At 46.4% G+C, this 21,230-nt stretch overlaps 1 protein-coding gene across 1 annotated transcript in view; it reads right to left on the bottom strand.

The window, feature by feature from the left end:
- Positions 1-725: 725 nt before the first annotated feature.
- Positions 726-21,230, bottom strand: part of Susd5 (sushi domain containing 5) — a 39,859-nt gene continuing 19,354 nt past the window's right edge. Inside the window, exons 4-5 of the mRNA XM_038321258.1 lie at positions 16,367-16,555; positions 726-2,020 (exon numbers count right to left, since the gene is read on the bottom strand). Coding sequence (XP_038177186.1) covers positions 726-2,020; positions 16,367-16,555 — 1,484 coding nt within the window. The remainder of the gene's footprint in view (positions 2,021-16,366; positions 16,556-21,230) is intronic.

The raw sequence follows: 21,230 nt of genomic DNA, 5'->3' as shown, positions 1-21,230 counted from the left end.
TTTGCCATCAGCCCTGGTAGCAATCCCAGGCACTTGTAGGCACAGAGCAGACAAGGACACCGGATGTTGTCCTCACTGGCACTAAGGTCACCTTGTCCTTAAAGGAAAACAGTGGGCTGTCCCACAACTGCGAGACCAGGGGTGGGCATGTGCCTGTTTGGTCCTCATGCCCCAAGGCAAAACGTCAGTGTTAAATTCTCTCCAACTTCAACAAACAGAAAAGGAACTCCAAAGTTATAACGTACGTTTTGGCTCATGGCTCGTTTGTCCTCGGCACCGGCACACTGAAAGGCAACAGCATGACCCTTCCCTGTCCCGGTCCACAGCTGGACGCCTGTTTCCTAACACGGCCCCCGGATGCGCAGCTCCTCGAAACTCTTTCCTATATTTCAGGGCATGGAGTCTGTGGTTCCCTAAAGATGCGAAGCCATTAGTGCGATAAAAACAGAAGGTGATTTAAACAACAACCCATCCTTACGTTGGAACAGGGCCAAAGCAGAGGTCTGTAATTTGGGCAGTGAACTCCAGGGAGCACGGTTGAGGAGAACTCCACCAGACCCTTTCTGCTCTCTAGGTGCCTCCAGAGACACTTCTTAGCGTGTAGAAGGAAGGCTTGAACTTTAGAGGGTGAACCCTTTCCACCTTCGATCCAGAGAATTATCAGTGTGGTGCTTCACAGTTAGCCTTACTCCGAGCGGCCTTGTGAGAAGCCATGCTGACAGAGGCTAGACCTTCTCCATCTCGATCTGCTGGTGGTAGTGTCTAGCCTGCCGCTGTCCTACGTTCAGCTTGTACACTGAGCTCTTGTGCTGGTACCTGCGGTAGCCCCACACAGCCCCCACGACCGCCAGGAGCAGCAGCAGGCACAGGACAGTGACAATGATGGCGATCACTGGGCCTTTCCTTAAGCTGGGACACTCGTTCCCCACACATGGTGCCAAGGTTGGAAGAAACTTCTCGCTTGCACCAGGCCCAGGACCCTCCTGTCCCAAGAAGTCCTCAGACAGTAGGTATGGGAAGTTGTCCTGAACCCCAGGAGCTGTGGCCTCTGCTGGAGGCTGGGTGGCCTCTGCTGGAGGCTGGGTAGCCTCCACACTAGTCGAGGGGTTGAGCTTAAGTGTCTGCTGCACAGTTGTTGGTACCGTCTCTTGGGTGGAGGTGGTGAGTTCATAGGGTAAAGTGGCCATGGGTGACCACTCTGTGGTGACTCTCCGGGGTATAGTTGATTGATACATAGTCAAGTCACCATCGCCGGTGTGGGGACCCTCAGTCTCGGACACATCCATGGGTCCTGGAATCAGTGCCTCTATATCAAGCATTTGAGACGGAACAATGGAACTGTGTATCACAGATTCGCTTGTGGTGACGGTGGTGCTCTGCACCTTAACTCGCCCAGTAGGCTGCTCAGGGGTCACGAGGACACTTTCGTCCAGTCCCACTGACCCATCATCCTCTCGCCCTGCCTCCACCTTCCTCCAGGCTCCATCTGTCACAGGGTAGCCATCTAACCAAGAGTCGTCGCTGCTGCTCACCACCGGGTCCTCCGCTCTGCTGTCGTTCCTATCCACAAACGGCTCTGAGGGGCCGTAGGTGGTGGCATAGACCAGCCTGGTTTCAGACTCCCCCGGGGACAGTTTTCCTTCGCTGTGATTTTCTCCAGCAGGAAGTGGATCTTTGATCTCATCCCCCACTTCCTTTTCCAGCTCTGACTTGTGGAAAGTCTCATCCGGAAACCAGAGTGAGTACTTCCTGTTTAGGCGGGATCTGGGCCAGTCTGTGTGGACCCTGCTCCCAACGCCGGGCAAACCTGTGGTCGGCATGAAGGCTTTTTCCTGGGCTATGTTTTCTTTAGACACAGAGGTGAAGACCAGACGGTCTTGTTTTGGTGTCTCCTCAGAGGCGTCCTCCTGAGCCTTTTCCTCGTCTCCGTCTGCCCGGGAGTCTTCCATGACTTCCCTGAGTGACACAGATCTGTCATCTGGGAAATTGTCTTCATAGTCAATGTGGGCCTCGGCCTCATCTGAAGGGAAAGGGGAGAAACCTCATTAGATCTAAAGACGTGGAATTAATGTAGAAAACCTGAAGGGGAACAGAGCACGGAGACTGAAGAGAATAAACAGTACTGGTGTTGCTCGGGAAGCCACCCTGGAAGAATGCACAGTTAGCCAATTATAACTAAAAGATGAGCTTATCATAGGCAGTGGGGCGCTATGAAATATTAAAAAATCGAGCATATTTGTGTATACTAGAAACCATCGTTTTGAAGGGATTTTCAGGAAACTAATAGTTTTAAGGAATGGTAGCATAGGCCAGTAATTCAGACATTTGCAATAATGAGGCAGAGGCAGGAGGGCCATGAGTTTGAGACTAAGCCATGCAGTGAGACCCTGTCTAAAGAGTGTGTGTGTGGTGGGTGACGGGTGTGGGAGGGAGTTGCGGGAGTTGCCGGAGTTGCAGGACGGGGTAGCTCAGTTAGGAGTGCATTCGCTAGCATGCACAGTCTAGTTTGTTTTCTATACCTGTGATAAATACCATGACTAAATATAATTTGGTCAGCTTATACTCTGAGTCACACTCCATCCTTGAAGAAAATCAGGGCAGGAACTGAAGCAGAACCGTGGAAGAACACTGCTTCCCAGCACGCTCTTTGGGCTGTGCTCAGAAAACTTCTCCCTCCCTTTCCCTCTCAGAAACCCTCGCTGACCTGGGACTTACCATGTAGACGGGGCTTGCTTCCAACCCGAATTTACCTGCCTCTGTCTTCTGAGTTCAGCTAACTTTCTTATACAGCTCAGGTCCACAATGGGCTGGGCCCTCCTAAATATCCATCAGTCTAGACAATGACCCACACATGCCCATAGGCCAAGCTGCTCAAAGCAGTTTGCTCTTCCCGGGTGACTCAAAGTTGTATCAAGCCAATGTCAGTGACCAATACAGGGCACAAGGTCCTGGGTTTGATCCTAAGCACCACAAAAACCAGATGTGACCATGCCTACCTATTATCCCAGCTCTCAAGGGTGGAGGCAGGAGGATCAGAAAGTCAAGGCCATCCTCAGCTACCTAAGGAGTTTGAGGTCAGTCTGGGATATATGGGACTCTGTCTCAAACACGTGTGCACATGCACACACACATTGTAAATCAATAAAATGTAAAAATATTGAATGAATAAAATTTAAAAAGAGGTCAGGAACACACATGTCTAACCCGAGCACTGGAGGTTAGGGACAGGATAATCCCCCAAGATTTGCTGTCCAGCTAGATTAGCTAAAAACAGAATTTAAGATACAGTGAGAGACTGTCTCAAAACAAAACAAGGGGAAAAGAGCTGGGGAGATAGTTCCGTGCACAAATGTGCTTGTCATGTAAGCATAAGGACATGAGTTCAAATCCCCAGAACCCACATAAAGCTCAGTGGGTGTCGTAAGCCTGTGACAGTCCAGTGTTCCTCCAAGGAGAGACACACAGGATGTCCAAGGCTCACCGGCCTAGTGGTCTTGTGTATCAGTAGGAAAATGAACCTGACTCAGAGTGAAGGACCAGAACCCAAGCTTGCTCCTTGTCATCGTTCCAGGTCCACTTTGACCCAACTCTGACACGTAGTGAACTTGAGGGAAGGCCAACTGCCTGTCTTGAAATCTGTCATGTTGAAGTTCAAAAGCTATGTGAGGTCTTACTCATCATGCTAAATAAACAGCGGGGTTTTGTTTACAAACTGTACTTTAAGACAAAACACACAAGATAAATGACAAAACTTTTCTCTAGAATTGATGTGAAACCGACCAGTTGTCCTGAATTCAGGCTGAGATTTACAAAGGCCTCTGTGATGTCTCGGGCCTCAGGAATAAAGAAGTTAGGTTTGCCTGAGTTTACTGACTGGCCTTGATGGAAAAATTGTCGATGCATGTGCTCCCCACTCTTTACTTTGTCTTTTTGTTTTTTTCTAAAAGACGGACTCTCTCCATGTAGCCCTGGCTGAAACTCAGTAGACTGGGTTGACTTTGAACTCAGAGGTTCATCTGTCTCTCCCTCCCCAGGGCATTATGTATCCAGCCCAGCAAGTAGCTGAGTATGATCTTAAACTTCTCCCCAGAGCCTCTTACCTCCACATCTTTAGTGCTGAGATTGTAATTACTAGACACTTCACATGGTTCTAAATGATTATTGTTTCTTATTAAATTTATATATATATATACATATATATAATATGGGTGTTTTGCCTCTGTGTGTGTGTGCGCGCGTGCGCACACGCGCGTGCATACGCGTGCGTGCACCATGTGTGTACTGCTCACAGAAGCCAGAAGAAGGCATTGGAACCCCTAAAACTGGAGTTACAGATGGCTGTGAACCACCACATCATTCATTCATTCATTCATTCATTTATTCATGCCCTAGCAATGCTTAAGCATGCATGGGCAGCCTGTTTATGGCGGTTCTCCAGTTGTTCCTGTCCTGGACAGTGCTAGATGTTTGTGTTATTGTCATACCCAAGGTTCCATAGTCTTCCTTTATGCTGTCTATCCAGCATTTTGGGGGCCTTCCTCTTCGCCTTACCCCATGCACTCCTCCAAACAGTGCTATCTTTGGGTATCTGCCAATCATTCATTCTCATAACATGGCCTAAGTATCTCTAGTGCCATTGCTGCTATGAAACCCAACATGGAACCACCATGTGGGTGCTGGGAACTGAACTCAGGTCCTCTGGAACAGCAGCCATTGCTCTTAACCACTGAGCCATCTCTCCAGTTCCCCGATAATTGATTGAGCCTGGTTTTGGGGAGAGGGCAGTTTACTGTGCAGAAAACCTAAGACATGGCAATGGATTGCTTACAGGAGGGAATCCAGGTATTGAATTTTTAGGACAGGATAAGAAAACCTATTGCAAGTATTTTAAAAAATATTTATTTAGCTATCTGTCTATCTATTTATTTAGAGACAGTGTCTTCCTGTGTTGCCCATGCTGTCCAAAAACTCATAATCTCCTAAATTGCTGGGATTACAGATATTAATCCTCATGTCTGCCTCACAGAGGCATCTTTGAATGAATGAAAGAGTAAATTGTTCTGGCATGAGGAAGGAGAAAATCTGAAGTAGCTCACACCCCAAACTGCTCTCCAAAGCGGCTTCATAAGCACTCAGAACCAAAGACCTATTTCCAGAAGCTCAGCCCGCCAAACGCAAGGGGGATACTGGCCCCCTGCCAACTGATGAGGAACGGACGGCTTGTACCAAGTCTCTGAAAAGACGCCATTGTTGGGTACACACACACACACACACACACACACACACACACACACGAGGCCAAGAGCCCAGCTCCTCCTTGATGCCTGAGCCCCCCCCCCCCCCAGTTTAACAGAACACCCGAACACCCCGGCAGACCACTGCTGGCAGATTCATCATAAAGAGGAAGAGAGGAGATTTTTTCACCAGCATCAAATCTTACTGCACAGAAGCTTGGCATTACTCTCAGCCCTACAAGTTATTCTAGGCGGTGTCCAATTTGCTTTTAATTAAAAGTGGGAGGGGGGAGGCTGGTGAGATGGTTCAGCAAGTAAGATGCTTGCTGTCTGGTGATCTGAGTTCTCTCTGCACATGGTGGAAGGAAGGAGCTGACTGCCACAATTGTCCTCTGACTTCCACCCATGTGCCGAGGTACATGTACACACACACACAACACACACACACACACACACAACACACATACACACACACACACACACACTTTTCTAAAGGCTGTGAGCAGCATTTGTCTATATGGTTATCATCATAAATATTTAAAAGGCATCTTGGCACCAAGGCAGTTTAGCTAAACAATATGACTAAGTTCACCCTTCTGGCCTCAGATCTCTTCAGCCATGGTAGTTTTTGTTGTTGATGATTTCGTGTTCTGAGATGGGTTTTACTATGTAGCTCTGGCTGGCCTGGAACTCATCATCTAGAGCAGGCTGGTCTTGAACTCAGAGAGCCACCTGCCTCTGCCTCCCTAGCTCTGGGATCACAGTTACGCACCCACCACACCTGGTCAGAAGGAAACTTTTGTAAAGCTTTATTGGTTCTGAAGCCAATGAGCCAGATGGACAGAGCCTGTGATTTCCAGCACTGGGAAAACCACCGCTCAATTCCTTCTATGTGATTTATCCTGCATCTTTAAGTATGTTGCAAAGTAAAGTAGCATCTTCAGCAGGGACAAGAGATGAGCCATGGTCTCAGTCCCACTGCCCAGAGTAGGAGACACTGGCCTTGTGTATGGTGTCTGAGGTGTTGAGGATGGGGGAGGTCACCCACTTGGGCTAGGGAGTGGACAGTGTCCATGAGATGCTTAAAGTCACTCTCAGCTCATGTGTGTGTGTGTGTGTGTGTGTGTGTGTGTGTGTGTGTGTGTACAAGCATATCTGCCTTTAGCTCCCTATGGCTAAATAACACTGGATGGTCTCCCAGTGTCCTAGCCAGGACCTTCCTGTCCCCAGATTCCCAGGTCCCATAAGGTCCTGGCTATGTCCCCCAAATCTGTGTCTATTTTCCCAAAATCTCAAATGAGGACAAGGACCATCAAGTGTTTACGAACAGCTTCCTCATGGAAGAGTATCCCAAGCATTTTTTTTTTTTTTTTTTACAGCAGACAGCCAAGTCTGCTGTTGACTGAACTCTACCAGAAAGTGCATTTGCCCCAGAGATGCAGAAAGCCAGCCCTTTGCTAGTCAGGTGCGACTTCTCTCATCTCCCCTGTGTTCTTACTGCAAGCTGACTTCATGCCCAGCCTCTTAGGTCTTCCTTACATGGCACTCTCCAGGGAGCCTGGGATGACACAGCTTTGAGCCTGCAATTAACCCAAGCAAGGCCAGAGAAAGAGAGCATCGTGGTTTTCCTGGCCAAAAACCAGGCCAGTTGCTAGGCATTTATATTTGACTGCTACTTTAGGAGACAGAATACAGAAGTCAGGAGTAAATGAGAGGTTTGGCCTGTATCTTTTTGTTTGTTTCTTGAGACAGGGTTTCTCTGCATAGCCCTGGCTGTCTTGGCCTTGAACTCACAATCCCAAGTGCTGGGATTAAAGGTGTGCACCACCACAACCTGGCCTTTTTTTTATCCTTAAAAAAAAAATAAAAGCCGGGCGGTGGTGGCGCACGCCTTTAATCCCAGCACTCGGGAGGCAGAGGCAGGCGGATCTCTGTGAGTTCAAGGCCAGCCTGGTCTACAAGAGCTAGTTCCAGGACAGGCTCTAAAAAAGCTGCAGAGAAACCCTGTCTCGAAAAACCAAAAAAAAAAAAAAAAAGTTTAAAGATGGACATAGTGGTTCATGCCTGTAATCCCAGTGCTTGAGAGGCTGAGGTGGGAGAATCACTGTTTTTGAGTCAAGACTGCGCTACAGAATGAGACTTTGCCAAAAATAAGTAAGTAAATAAATAAATAAATAAATAAATCCGTTTTAGTGAGGCACGATGGTAATGCCAGCAATCCCAGTATTTGAGGAGGCTGAGATACAAGGTTGGCAGTTTGAGACCAGCTTGGGCTATACAACAAGAATCTATTTCAAAAAGAAAAGCAAAGCAATAAAAATTTTAAATTAAAAGCTAATTTTAGCAGGACAGGCTCCAAAGCAACAGAGAAACCCTGACTTGAAAAACAAAAACAAACAAACAAACAAACTAGTTTTAGGGGTTTAACAGTTTAAGAGCACTGACTGATCTTTCAGAGGATCCAGGTTCGATTCCCAGCATCCACATGGCAGCTCATATGGTTGTTTTTGCCTGCATATATGTCTGCATACCGTGTGTGTGTGTGTGTGTGTGTGTGTGTGTGTGTGTGTGTGTAGTGTCTAAGGAAGTCAAAAGAGTTTATCTCTAGAGGTGGAGTTACAGTCGGGCAGTGATGGTGCATGCCTCTAATCCTAGCACTTGGGTGGCAGAGGTAGGCGGATCTCTGTGAGTTTGAGGCCAGCCTGATCTACAGAGTGAGTTCTAGGACAGCCAAGGCTACACAGAGAAACCCTGTCTCAAAACAAACAAAAACACTGGAGTTACAGATGATTGTAAGCATTCATCTCATGTGTGTGCTGGGAATCGAACCTGCATCTTCTGGAAGAGCAGCCAGTGTTTTTAACTGCTGAGCCATCTCCCCATGTATTTATTGTGTATATTTAAAGTATACGATGAGATGGCTCAGGCAATAAAGGTGTTTGCTGCCAAACCTGATGACCTGAGTTCCATCCCAGGAAACCAAATGGTAAAAGTCGTTCCTCACATGTGCTGTGGCGCAAGTGTATACACACAGACGAGAGAGAGAGAGAGAGAGAGAGAGAGAGAGAGAGAGAGAGAGAGAGAGAGAGAGAGAGAGAGGGAGGGAGGGAGGGAGAGAGAGAGAGAGAGAGAGAGAGAGAGAGAGAGAGAGAGAGAGAATAACTAATTGTAAAGAAAAGAACAAAGTATACAGCAAGCTAAGGGACACATGGAGAGTAATGGCACTCAGCTAAGGAGATCAGCACCTGATATCTCGGAAACATACACACTGTGTTTTGTTGTACAAGAGCAACTAAAAGAACCCGAAGGAGAGTTGGCAGGCCATAGACAAGGAAGGGGAGAGCAGCTTCCTGAGGTGGTGGCTTCTTGTTCCAGGGGTGGGTATCTAAACAGGACCAACAGGAGAAAGGGGTCCTATAAAATCCCCAAGTCTGTGTCTATTTAATGGACTTCAGTCTCATGCCTCTCCCATCCTTGAGGAATGAAGTGTTTACTCTCCCTTTCTCTGTGGCTTTGTCTTTTGTCTCCCCGAGATATTCAACTCTTTCTCCAAGCCAGGGCATGACGACTAGCATCCCCATTACAAAATCTATTTGTCGTGAACTTCACAATTATATATTATACAATTTTATATAGCATAGTTATATTGCATGTGAGTCTCATGATTAACTCTATACTTGTGTCAGGTAGAGTCTCCTGCCTGCAATTCCAGATATTTAAGAGACTGAGGCAGGAGAATCACCCCGTTTGAACCCAGCCTGGTCTAATACAGCAGATTCCAGACCAGCCAGGCAACATCATGGACTCTTGTCTCAAAACACAAGTTGTGATGGCTACAGTTATGTTTTACGTTTATATTACCATGCTTAAAAGGTCTATAAAACAAAAATGCCTCTAACCTGTAAGGCCCACTTGCCCAAGGACAAATAACTTCCTGGAATGCTGGGGGCTGTTGATGTAAGACAGCAAACCCTGTGTTTTTCTTCTGTAAACAAGTTTGGTTGCTCTAACGTCACAGGATGTACGCTTGATCACACATAGGATACACCTGAGGCTGTATCCTTGCCTCTGATTGGATGAAGGCAGGAAGTACACAGTCTTGTGAGTTCTGCCTTTCTAAGCCCCAGACTAAGGTGAGTTGTTGACATACTCTGGGAATCCTGGGAATGGACCTGGCCAGTATTTAATAACCTTTGCTCAAATTTGACTATAAACTATGGCAGTGGTCCTATCCTTACCCTCTGGGATTAGCAAAACCACCTAAATCAATAACACTGTGGTGATGACTTGAGCCTTGTTAGCACAGGGACCTGAACTCAGTCCCCAGAACCCAGAGCAAAAAGCTTGTGTAGGAGCATGGATTCTCCAACCTCTGCTCCGGAAAGGTAGGGATAGGTGCTGTGGTGGTCTGAATAAGAATGGCCCCCATAGGCTATGTCTGAATATGTCTTCAGGGAGTGTCAGTACTTAAGAAGGATTAGGAGGCGTGGCCTTGTGGCAGGAAGTGTGTCACTAGGGGTGGACTTTGAGGCTTCAATAGCCTAAGTCTCTCTCTTCCTGCTGTCTGTGGATCTAGCACCACGTCTGCCTGCTGCCACCACGTTCCCCACCGTGATGACAGTGGATTAAACCTCTGAAACTGAAAACCAGTCCCAGTCACATGCTTTCCCTTATGAGAGTGGCGCTAATCATAGAGTCTCTTCACAGCCATAGAACAGTGACCAAGACAGACCGCCCAGCCTAGCCTGCTTGGTGAATTCCAGGTCAGTGAGACGCCAAGTTTCAAATAAACAGATAAAAATGTAAAGATGACTCAGTGCCTAAGAACATTTGCTGCTCATCTAGAGAAGCCATGTTTGGTATCCAGCACCCATATCAGGAGGCTAACAGCCACATCAAGCTCCAGCTCTGGAGGCTCCCACCCCCCTTTTCTGGTTTCTCCAGGCATTCGCATGTGGCATGCACAACATAGACATGCACACACATACCCCCTACATCCCCGCAGAGACAGAAAACCAGATAAACAATTCCCTGGTTTATTCAGCCTATGGGATCTGTTCTTGACATCTCTGACCTTTCCCTCCCTTCTTTCCCTCACCCCCTTCCTCAGCTGGAGTGGCCTCCTCTGTACACTTGCATGTCTGTAGTTCTCACAGGGATGTGGTCAGGGGCCAATGTCCAGAAGGAACCCAGAGCTCCGGGGTTCTCCCAATGCCACCACTGTCTGTCCTTGTCCTGTCTCATTTTGGAAAACCTACACACTGGTTTTCTTTGCCCTCTGGTCCTGGCTACATGGTCTTTAAAAATAGTCTTTTTATAAAAAGACATCCAGACATGCCAGAAATAACCAGTGGCTCAATGAACCCCTGCACAAATATGGTCATATTGACGAGGGAATTCTAAATTCAGCTTTGGGCTCATGTTTGAGTCAATGAGGAAAATGAAGCCCAAATGGCAGAGAAAAATAGAGACTGAAGTTGATTTAAGAAACCAAAAGAATGTCTTCCGAGAGGAGAGCACAAGCAAAAGAGTTTAGGAGTGAGCTCCTGGCCTTTGCTAGCTAGAAGTGTTGAGGTTCCTGGCAGAGGCACCACGACCCCAGGATGACAGCGGAATGACACGGGCCTGCTTTAAGTCCCAGCTCCGTGATTGTTTTCACGTCTGTGTGACATAGGCAAGTCAAGGAAACTTGTGAACCTCAGTTTCCCCATCTACATATTGGAGCTAGCCATTAATATACTCATACTTACAAAGACTAAATGAGGAGGAGGGTGTAAAACGCCTTTTGTAGAAAGGTACAGGGGAAAGTTGGGGTGATGGGCAGAGATATTCTGATTTTTTAATATTTTTATTTCATGTGTATGGGTGTTTTGCCTGCATGTATGTCTGTGCATCACGTGCATGCCTGGTGCCGGAAAAGACAGGAAAGGACCAAGTTCAGTTCCCAGAACCCACCTCATGTAGAGTTATAGATAGTTGTGAGCTTCTAAGTAGGTGCTGGGAATTGAACCTGGGTCCTCTGGAAGAGCAGCCAATGGTATGACCACTGAGCCAGCTCGCCAACTTTGGAGTTCTGTATTTGATTGTGATAATGGGTTCACAGTTGTATCTGCCTGGGATAAGTCAGATACTTTTATATTTGAAGTGGGTGGTTTGTTATATGTAAGTGAAGCTGTAAACCAAGGTTTAGAAAGAAATCATCACAATTCCCAGGATAGCGATAGCATGGAATAGATACTTGGTTGGTAACAGCTCTTTTCTTAGTGCCAAACAGAGATGTGTCTTGTGTCCATGGCTAATCACATCAGGGGCATTAAAAAGAAAGGCTAGAAGCCGGGCGGCGGTGGCGCACGCCTTTAATCCCAGCACTCGGGAGGCAGAGGCAGGCGGATCTCTGTGAGTTCGAGACCAGCCTGGTCTACAAGAGCTAGGTCCAGGACAGGCTCCAAAGCTACAGAGAAACCCTGTCTCGAAAAACAAAAAACAAAAAAAAAAAACAAAAAAAAAGAAAGGCTAGAGAAAGCCAGGCAAGTCGACACATTTGTAACCTTGGAATGTGGGAGGTGCAGGCAAGAGGACCTGGAGTTCAAGGTCATCCCCAGTCACAGGATGAGTTCTAGACCCAGTTTGAGCAACAGGAGATATTGTCCCAAAAAACCAACAAACAAAAAACTCTTAGGGAACATGACACCGAGAAGTCAAGCTTGTTCGTGGGGTAAAGGTGCCCGCTGCCAGCTCGAAGGACCTAAGTGGGGTTTTTGGGTCCCACATAGGAAAAGGAGAAAACCCACTCCTGCAGTTTGTCCTCTGAACTCCACAGGTGCACAATGGCACATCTGCCCACACAAAATAAATAATAACTTAATAAATCCAAAAACCCCTAAACAAAATAAATACACACACATACATACACACCTTTCTTCCTTCCTTCCTTCCTTCCTTTCCTTCCTTCCTTCCTTCCTTCTCTCTCTCTCTCTCTCTCTCTCTCTCTCTCTCTCTCTCACACACACACACACACACACACACACACTCATCTCAACAAATATTTTACTCACTTTTGTGTTTGTTTTGTCCAGCGAGCATCTTTTTTAGCTTAGGGAACTGCTTCAGATTGGAGAACAGCTCTTTGGGGAAGTACGTTGAAGAGGGCTGGAGCTGGGGGCACAAGGGTTTGGATGAGCGCTCACCCTGGTTAGGTAGACTGGCCCATGTCACGTGCTGTAATCGGGCAGTTTCTTAAGTGTGTCTATAGAGCTGAGGCAAACCAATTGCTAGTCGCTGGGTGCCTCAAGAAGCCCATGAGGCAAAGGACGAGGAGGTAGTGGAGAAGCCAGGAAGCTGGTAGTTCAGGTGACAAGTAAAGAAGCCATGGTTCTGCATAGAAGGACTCAGAGGGGTTTAATGGCCCCAGAAGTCGGGGGAATGAAAGCTGAGGAGTTGTGCTTGGCTTCCCAGGCTTCAGGAGAGTCTATGGCCCTTCTGTGCAGTGGGTGTGGTGAGTGGGGGTGTACTAGGGCTGTACTGCAGTCGTGAAGTGATTAAGAGGGAGTGAGGAAGGGGGACCAAGGGAGCGTTCTCTCCCCAGGGCCCTCAGACTCACAGAGATCCTCCTGCCTCTCTCCTGAGCTCTGGCATTAAAGGTGTGGCCCACCATTGACACATTTTAATCACTTATTCTCAAGGAGGAGACCAGGGAAGACAGACACATGGTGGAGCTGACAGTAGAGTAGGCTGTCCAGGCAGTGTTGAGGGCTGGTTTTGCTTGCTTGGTTTTTAAAAAACATTAATTAATTAATTAATGTGTGTGTGTGTGTGCGCGCGCGCACACATATGCACGTGCGTGTGCGTGCGCATGCACGCATGCGAGAGAAAGAGAGAGAGAGAGAGAGAGAGAGAGAGAGAGCGAGCACATGTGTGGAGGTCAGGAGATATTTAGAAGTTGGTTCTGTCTCTTCTATCATGTATGTTCTTGGGCTCAAACTCAAGTCTTCAGGTTTGGTGGCAAGTGCTTTTACCCCTGAACCATCCCATCAGCCCTAACTCTTGTCATTTTAAAGATTATTTATTTAGGATATTGAAATGGTAGGAGGGTTTGAGGAGAGCTGAAGACAGAACACTTCCTTCTGTTTTCCTGAGTTCTGAAAGAATGGGAACAATTTATCTCCTAGACTTAGCCCAGAAGTTGCTGGTCCTGCAAGTGCTGACCGCTGAGCTAACTGGTGTGCTGTGCTCTCTCACACGCTAATGTTTTATAGCTTTGGACTTTAGAGCCCTGGTCTGGGTCTAGCTACTCAGTCTTCCATTCTCCTGTCCAAATCCACACATCTTGGTTTCCACTCCCAGGTTGGCAGCACTGTCTGGCATGCCTCTTTCCTGCGCTCAGTATCTAACTATAACTGCTTGTTGCTCTAATTACATAAAACCTCAGTGCGCTGCTCCTTGAGCAGGATACCACAGATTTCCATGCTAGGTCTGGTTTCTATCGAGTTCTTACTATGCCAAACCTATGTTCTTCTTTAGGGCCATTTTTCTTTCTGGGCCACTGGTGCAAAGAGAACAGTTCCCACCCCAGTTGCAAGCACCTCCTGTTGGCCTCCTAATGTGCCTCTGTGGTTCTCTTGGCTCACAGACCCGCCCGCTCTTCTCCATTCTCTTGTGTGCTCCAGTACCGCTACCGTCACCTGACCTCAGGATAAAGCGGTACTGTGGCCTCTGCCCCTGTGTGGCCAGAATGGGAGAGAATGACTATGGGCAAGAAAGGCAGAAGCAGAAAACCTGGACGCTCAAGCCTTTAGTCCTCGTCCCCATGGTAAGCTCCAAGACTCCAAAAGTCCAGTAGAACCTCCCACCCCACATTCTGTGTGTGTTTAGTCCTTGTTTTAAGACTGGCTCTTGTAGCCCAGACTGCTCCCTAACTTGCTGTGTAGCAGAGAGATGACCTTGACGGATTGAGCCTCCTTCCTCCATCTCCCAAGGGCTGGGGTGACAGGTGTGTGCTACCATGCACACTGTGTGTGGTGCCAGGGACCAAACCTAGGGCTTCCGATATGGAATGCTCACACCCTATCAAACGGGTAAATCCCCACCTCCCAGGTTCCTTAGGTTCCAATTATGTTTTCTGTAGTGTCAGGAGAATGGCTGTCCCTAAGCTTGTCTAATTTTTCTCTCCTTCACTTCCTTCCTTCCTTCCTTCCTTCCTTCACTTCCTTCCTTCCTTCCTTCCTTCCTTCCTTCCTTCCTTCCTTCCTTCCTTCCTTCCTTCCTTCCTTTCTAAATAATCTTCTCCAACCCTCAAAAAAAAAATCTCATGTTGCCCAGGCTGGCTTAGAACTCATTATGCAACCGAGAATAGCACTGAGCTTCAGATCCTCCTGCCTTCACCTCCAAACTGCTCTGATGTGTCACAGGTGTGTGTCACCACAGACAGTGCTAGGAAAGTGTGCTACCGGTTGAATAGTCCCAGTCCTTTTCTGTTTCTTTCCCAGGTGTATTTTCACATATTCCAGGCTGGCTTTGAACTTGCTAGTCAGTCAAGGATGACCTTCAACTTCCTCTCTTCTTGTCCTTCCCACCTCCCAAGATTACAGGTGTGTGCCACTATGACCATGTTGTTGAACACACCACACACACACACACACACACACACACACACACACACACACACACACACTTCTTACTAGGACACAGGTATTTTAAATGCTAGCTCTTCTGAGTAAGGAGAACTGTGGAGGTCTGTCCACCCAGCCAAGTGAAGCAGCCAGAATCAGTTGAAAGCTTTGACTCCTCATCACAGTGAGAAAATAAACACCTTCCGGAACACACAAAACCTGCTTTTAGTTCCCATCCTCCTTGGGCTGGTAAGCCAGCCATTTGGTAGATGGGTGTGGCTTACAGGAAGGTGTAGACCTCAGTGCCTCTAGAGAACAGTGCCCTGCTGGTCTGGGTGAGGGTGGGCGCTAGAGTTGACGGGTAGAGCCCTCCAGCACCCGCCTTTCTGTGCGGCTTTCCTTACCACAAACTGGTAATCAAGTGGAGAGAACAGCTGGAGACGCTGCTGGAATAATTTCACAGGGAATTTTAAAAGCTAAGCTAACAAAAAAAATGTATCTGTAATGAGAATTCATTTTAGTTTATATAATTCACTTTTTAAATTTAATACCAAAAAGCTTGTAATAGTCCCCAGAGTTTGCAGCTAGTCTAAACCACCCTAAATGTATCCACTCTGGTCTGGAAGGTTAGTAAATGGATAAAAACAAAACAAAACAAAATAACAACCCATGCATTAAAACGTGCTCTGAAGAGTGACAAGATTAAGCTGCAGACTGGGACAGAATCTTTATTTTTAACAATTCTGTTTATGGGTTAGGGTGTAGCTCACTTAGACTGCTTGCTTAGTGTTCCCGTAGCCCTGTCCGACCCCCAGGACTATATAAACTACTGCCTGTTAATTACTTAGCTGGAGGGAAAACAAACCTGATCAAGACTATTAGACTGTATCAAGGAAAACAAAAGCAAGGTCTGGGTGAGGTGGTGCAGGCCTTTAACCCCAGCACTTGCGCAGCAGAGGCAGGCAGATCTCTGTGAGTTCAAGGCCAGCCTGGGCTACAAGAGCTAGTTCCAGGACAAATGCTTTATGAATGAGATATACCTCCCAGGCTGGGAAAAGTATTTATAACATATTAACTATAAATATTCCATAAGAAAACCTATGGTATATAAATGAACATTTTTTTCTTCTTTTCTTTCTTTTTCTTTTTTTAAATTTGTTTTGTTTTTTTCAACACACTGGGTTTTTTTGTTTGTTTTTTGTTTTTCAAGCTGGACAGCAAGAATATCTCTGTTTATACTGGTGAGCTCTGGGTTGACAGGCAAAGCACCCATAAGACATAAAGTAATATAATACAAACTTTAAAAAACAACTTTTTTTTAACTACCTGGGTCAAGTCTCTCCTTAGAGAAGAGTGGTAGGGCATTGTTAACCATTCATTTCCAGCAGGTAGATGGAGAAGGGAGCCGTGAGATGCCCTCGGCACATATATTCCCAGACATAGAGGCTCTCAATGTCTGTGGGTGGAAAGGGGGGCAACCTTCGAAAGCCCTGTGTGGGCTCTACGCAGGCAGGTGGTGCTTACCTTTCCCGCAGGCTTGTACCAGTCCGTACCACTCCCCACAGCTGTTGCACAGCAAGGTGAAGGCGGTCTCTCGACGGCCTGGGACGGAGCCTGGTGCACACACATACAGCAGCTCGTCCCCCATCTCCAAGCCGGTGCGACCCTGGAGGATGGTGTGTGGGAAGGATGGTGGGTCTCCACACGGCCTCTCTGAGGAGAAGGAACAACAGTTAGCATCCCTGAACTGTGATGGTTAACCTTGCCAACTTGATAGGACCTAAGATAACTATGGAAATGTATCTCTGGGCATGAATGTCTATGTGGGATTTTCTAGATTGGGTTAACCGAGGGAGAAGGACTTTAATGTAGGTGGCACCATTTAATGAGCTGTGGTCCTGTGGTCCAGGACTGAAAACAATGGAAAAAGTAGCAGGGTGTGGTGGCCCACACCTTTAATCTTGGGAGGCAGAGGCAGGAGGGTGGGTCTCTCTGCATTCAAGGCCAGCCTGGTCTACACATCAAGTAACAAGATAGTCAGGACTACATAGAAGAGAGAGACACACACACACACACACACACACACACACAGAGAGAGAGAGAGAGAGAGAGAGAGAGAGAGAGAGAGAGAGAGAGAGAGAGAGAGAGAGAGAGAGAGAGAGAGATCTAGCTAGCTAGCTGACTGGGGATGCAAGAGCCTTGAATCTTCTTCACCATGTATGAACTGCACCCTCAGAGTATGAGACAAAATAAGTCTACCTTGTCAGGTATCCCACCCAGCATCATGTCACACAAGGTATATACAGATGATATAGAACATTTCCAGACTGTGAGAAAAACAAACAAAACAAGAACTGCAGCATGAACCCACCTACCCCGACACCCTATTCCCTGAGTGCATTGTACACCCAGAACCAGGATCCCAGGGGCAACCTTGATGCCTGACTAGTGACTCAGTGTGGTACCAAATGCTACATTTTGTATTTTTAGACTGTCAGACACCAAGACCCTCTGCCCTGAATGACTCAGAAATACAAGGCTAGGAGCAGTTCCTTTTGCCTAGTTAGGATGAAGGAATAAGTCTGTTGTCAAGAAGTCTACATCAGGCCTGGTGGTTGGTGCATGCCTTTAATTCCAGCTCTTGGGAGGCAGAGGCAGGTGGATCTCTGTGAGTTTGAGGCCAAATTGGTCTACAAAGGGAGTCCCAGGACATCCCATTCAGGGCTAGACAGAGAAAACCTGTCTCAAAAAACCAAAAATAAATAAAACTAGAGATGGAACGGGGGAGGCTGCAAACAAGCAAGCAAGCAAGCAAGCAAGCAAGCAGATGGGCATGCATGCATTCCTTCTCTCTCTACTCCTGAGCACAGAGGTGATGTAACCAGCTGTTTGAAGTCCCTGCGCTCATGGACTGATCTGATACTGTGAGCTAAAATAGCCCCTTCCTCCCTTCCTGAGTTGCTTTTCATCAGGGTGCATCATCACAGCCAACAGAACTGAAAATAGACCAGCAATGGTATGCATTTTCCTTTGTAATCCCCTAATGGCAAAGGGCATTGAACATCTCTTCATATGCTTGCTTGCTTGCTATCTATTTCTTTCTGGAGGTATTTGTTGTTCAGGTCCTTTGTCCATTTTCTATTCTTATTTATTTTATTTTTATTTACTTTTTGGTTTCCCAAGACAGGGTTTGTCTGTGTAAGAGTTCTGGCTGTCCTGGAACTTGATTTGTAGACCAGACTGGCCTCACACTCGTAGAGATGCACCTGCCACTGCCTCCCAAGTGATAGGGTTTAAGGTGTGCCCCATTGCTGCCCGGCTTTGTCTGTGTCTTAACCTGCTGTGCCGAGTCTTGAGAGTTCTTTGCCTGCTTCGTCTGTCGATCCTTCATGTTGTCCACAGACCTGTTCCCCAGCCTGCGGCTCATTTTCTCATTCTGTTAGTGCACCCGCAGGACAGAGTTTACTCTAACAAGCCCCAATTTTAATGACAACTTTCACAGACTGCCCTTTTGGAGCTCGCTGCCCTACCCAAGGCCACGTAGGCTTTCTCCTACACTGTCTCCAGGAGTTCGTAGCACGGTATTCTATACTCAGGTTTGTGATCCATGTTGAGTTCATGTCTGTGAGGGGCTTAAGGCCAGCTTCAGGATACCCAGTTGATAAAACTGTCTTTATTCCATTGTGTTTCTTTGTTCTTTTGTCAAAGACCAGTTGCCTGAACTTATGTGACTCTAGTTTTGAGCTCCCTGTTCTGCCCCACGGATGTGACTTACTCTCCCACAAACACCTCCTCTCGCTTACCGTAACTTTACAGGGGTTCTGAAGCCCAGCAGTAACAGACCTCTGACTTCATTGTTTACAATTGAATTGGCTGCTCTGAGTGCTTTAGTTATAGTAGCTCTAGCAATTGATTATATCCATAAAATAACTTCTGGGCATTTTTATTATGGTATTGTTTCAAAGGAAATCAACTTGGGAAGACCCAACATGTTGACAATATCAAGTCTTACTGTTCACATAGAATGTTTTTCTTTCTTATTTCCTCAGTATTTTGTAGCTCGCCTCATGCTTACCATCAATTTTAGGTTTATATGTAAGTATTTCATCTTTGGGGGCGTTGCTGTAAATACTCTTTGGAATTTCAGGTCCAACTGCCCACTACTGTTATACAGGAAAGTGGAGTATTAGCTTTTGTTTACTAATGTTGTATTCTAGCTTAATTTATGTTGCTGTGATAAAATATTCTGACCAAAGGCAGCTTAGGGGACGAAGGGTTTGTCCAGCTTACAATTCTGGGTTGCAGTCCACCGAGGGGAAATCAAGATGGTAGGGACTTGAAGACGTTAGTCACATCGCATCCACAATCAAGACAGAAGAGAGAAATGAATTCTTGCTCACTAGATAACTTTATTGATTTCAATGACTTCACTTTTATCCATTTGGGACCCTTCTGGCTAGGGATGGTGCCACCCACAGTGGGCCAGAGCTTCCCACACCAGTTAACTAAGACAGTCTTCCATAGCCATGATGATAGCCAACGTTGATGATCCCACATGGAGACTCTCTTTCCAAGTGATTCGAGGTTATGTCAAGTTGACAGTCAAAGCTGACTCTATATCACCATAATCTGTATTCTGCAACTTTGTGCGATCAATTTCAAGACACTTTTGTTAATTATTTTAGGTTTGGGGGTTGGAGAGATGGCTCGGTGGGAAAGGGCACTTGTCTGCAAGCCTGATGACCTGTAGAAATAACCAAGCCAGCTAAGGATAAAACAATTATATTTATTATATTTTATTTATTATAAGGGAAAAACTCACCAAACAGGAAATGAGAAATCCAAGCACAGCAATGTCCCATGGGAAAAGGTGCAGAGAGAACGCACACAGAGATGCACACCTCTTAAAGATGGTTGGCTAACAAGGTTCTCCATCAATGACCTACGTTCAGTTCCCAGAACCCACGTGGTAGAGGAGGGAACCAAGTCTCAGACGTTATCCTCTGACCTCCACACGTGCACCACGGCAGGCACAGGCCCTCTACCCACTAAGCAAATACACAGAGAAATGTTATAAAATGTCAGGGTTTTCTACCTACACAGCCACATTATCTGCAATCAAAGACAATTTTAGCTTTTCTTTACTGCTCTGCATACCTTTTCTTTTATCTTATTTAAAAACGATTGATCTTTATTATTTTTAAGTACATATACTTGTGTGGGGGTTGTGCGTGTATATCCTGGAGTCCCTGGAGCTGGAATTACTGGTCATAAACCTGATGTGGGTGCTGGGAACCAAACTCCTGCCCTCTGGAAGAGCAGTACATGCTCTTAACCACGGAGCCATCTCTCCGTCCCCCTCCATATACCTTTTCTTCCTTCCAGTACTATCTATAGCCTCTAGTTGATGTTGGAAGGCAGGGGTAAGAGGCATGGTAGTTCTGATCTTAGTGAGAAACCCTTCATCTCTCACCATCGTGAGAAACACTTCACCTCTGACCATTCAGGGAAATGGGAGAGGTAGAGTTTTTTTTTCCTAGATGTTCTTTGTCAACTCGAGAAAGTCTCTCATTATTTTCAATAATGGCGAAAAGTTTATTTTATCATCCACTAGTGCTGGATCTGGTCAACTGCTTTTCTCATGGGTCGAAATCGTCATGTGATTTTTCTTCTGTGGTCTCTTGATGTAATGGATTATATCAATTGTTCTTTTAATGTGAAACCAGTTAATTGCACCTGGGGGCAATCCCACTTGGTCATTGTGTATGTGTGTGTGTGTGTGTGTGTGTGATGTCTGCATGGACATACTCCTGTGTGCACATGCAGGACATCAAGTGTCCTTCTTTATAGCTCTCCACCTTATAGCTTTGAAACTTGGTCTCTCACGCAGGATGAAGCTTGACTAGGCTGCTTACCCAGAAAGCTCCCAGGATCCCCCCTATCACCACCCCTAATTCTTGGGTAACAGGTATGTACAGCTTTTTACTTACATGATGAGGATTTGAACTCAGAACTTAATACTTTCGGAGTAAGTGTTCTTATCCACTAACACCTGTAATGGGGGGGAAGGGAGGGAGAGCAGGATCTCACTATATAGCCCAGACTGACCTCAGATTTGTGATTCTCTTGCCCCTGCCTTCTGAAGTGATGGGATTCCAGGCATGCTACCACATGGCTTTGTAATCCTTTTATATCTTGTTAGACTAATTTGCTAATGTTTCCTTGTCTGTGTTCATGAGATATATTGGTCTATAGCCCTCTTCTCTTGGAATGTCTTGTCTGGTTTTGGTTTGGAGATAATAATGGCCTCATGGAATGAATTAGGAAATATTCCTTCTGCTTTTAACTTCTGGAAACTTTTGTAGAGAATCGGCATAATTTCTTTCTT

The sequence above is a fragment of the Arvicola amphibius genome, chromosome 3, assembly GCF_903992535.2.
Source record: "Arvicola amphibius chromosome 3, mArvAmp1.2, whole genome shotgun sequence".
NCBI lineage: Eukaryota > Metazoa > Chordata > Mammalia > Rodentia > Cricetidae > Arvicola > Arvicola amphibius.
The sequence above is the reverse complement of the archived record's forward strand: the minus strand, read 5'-3'. Positions and strand labels throughout refer to the sequence as shown.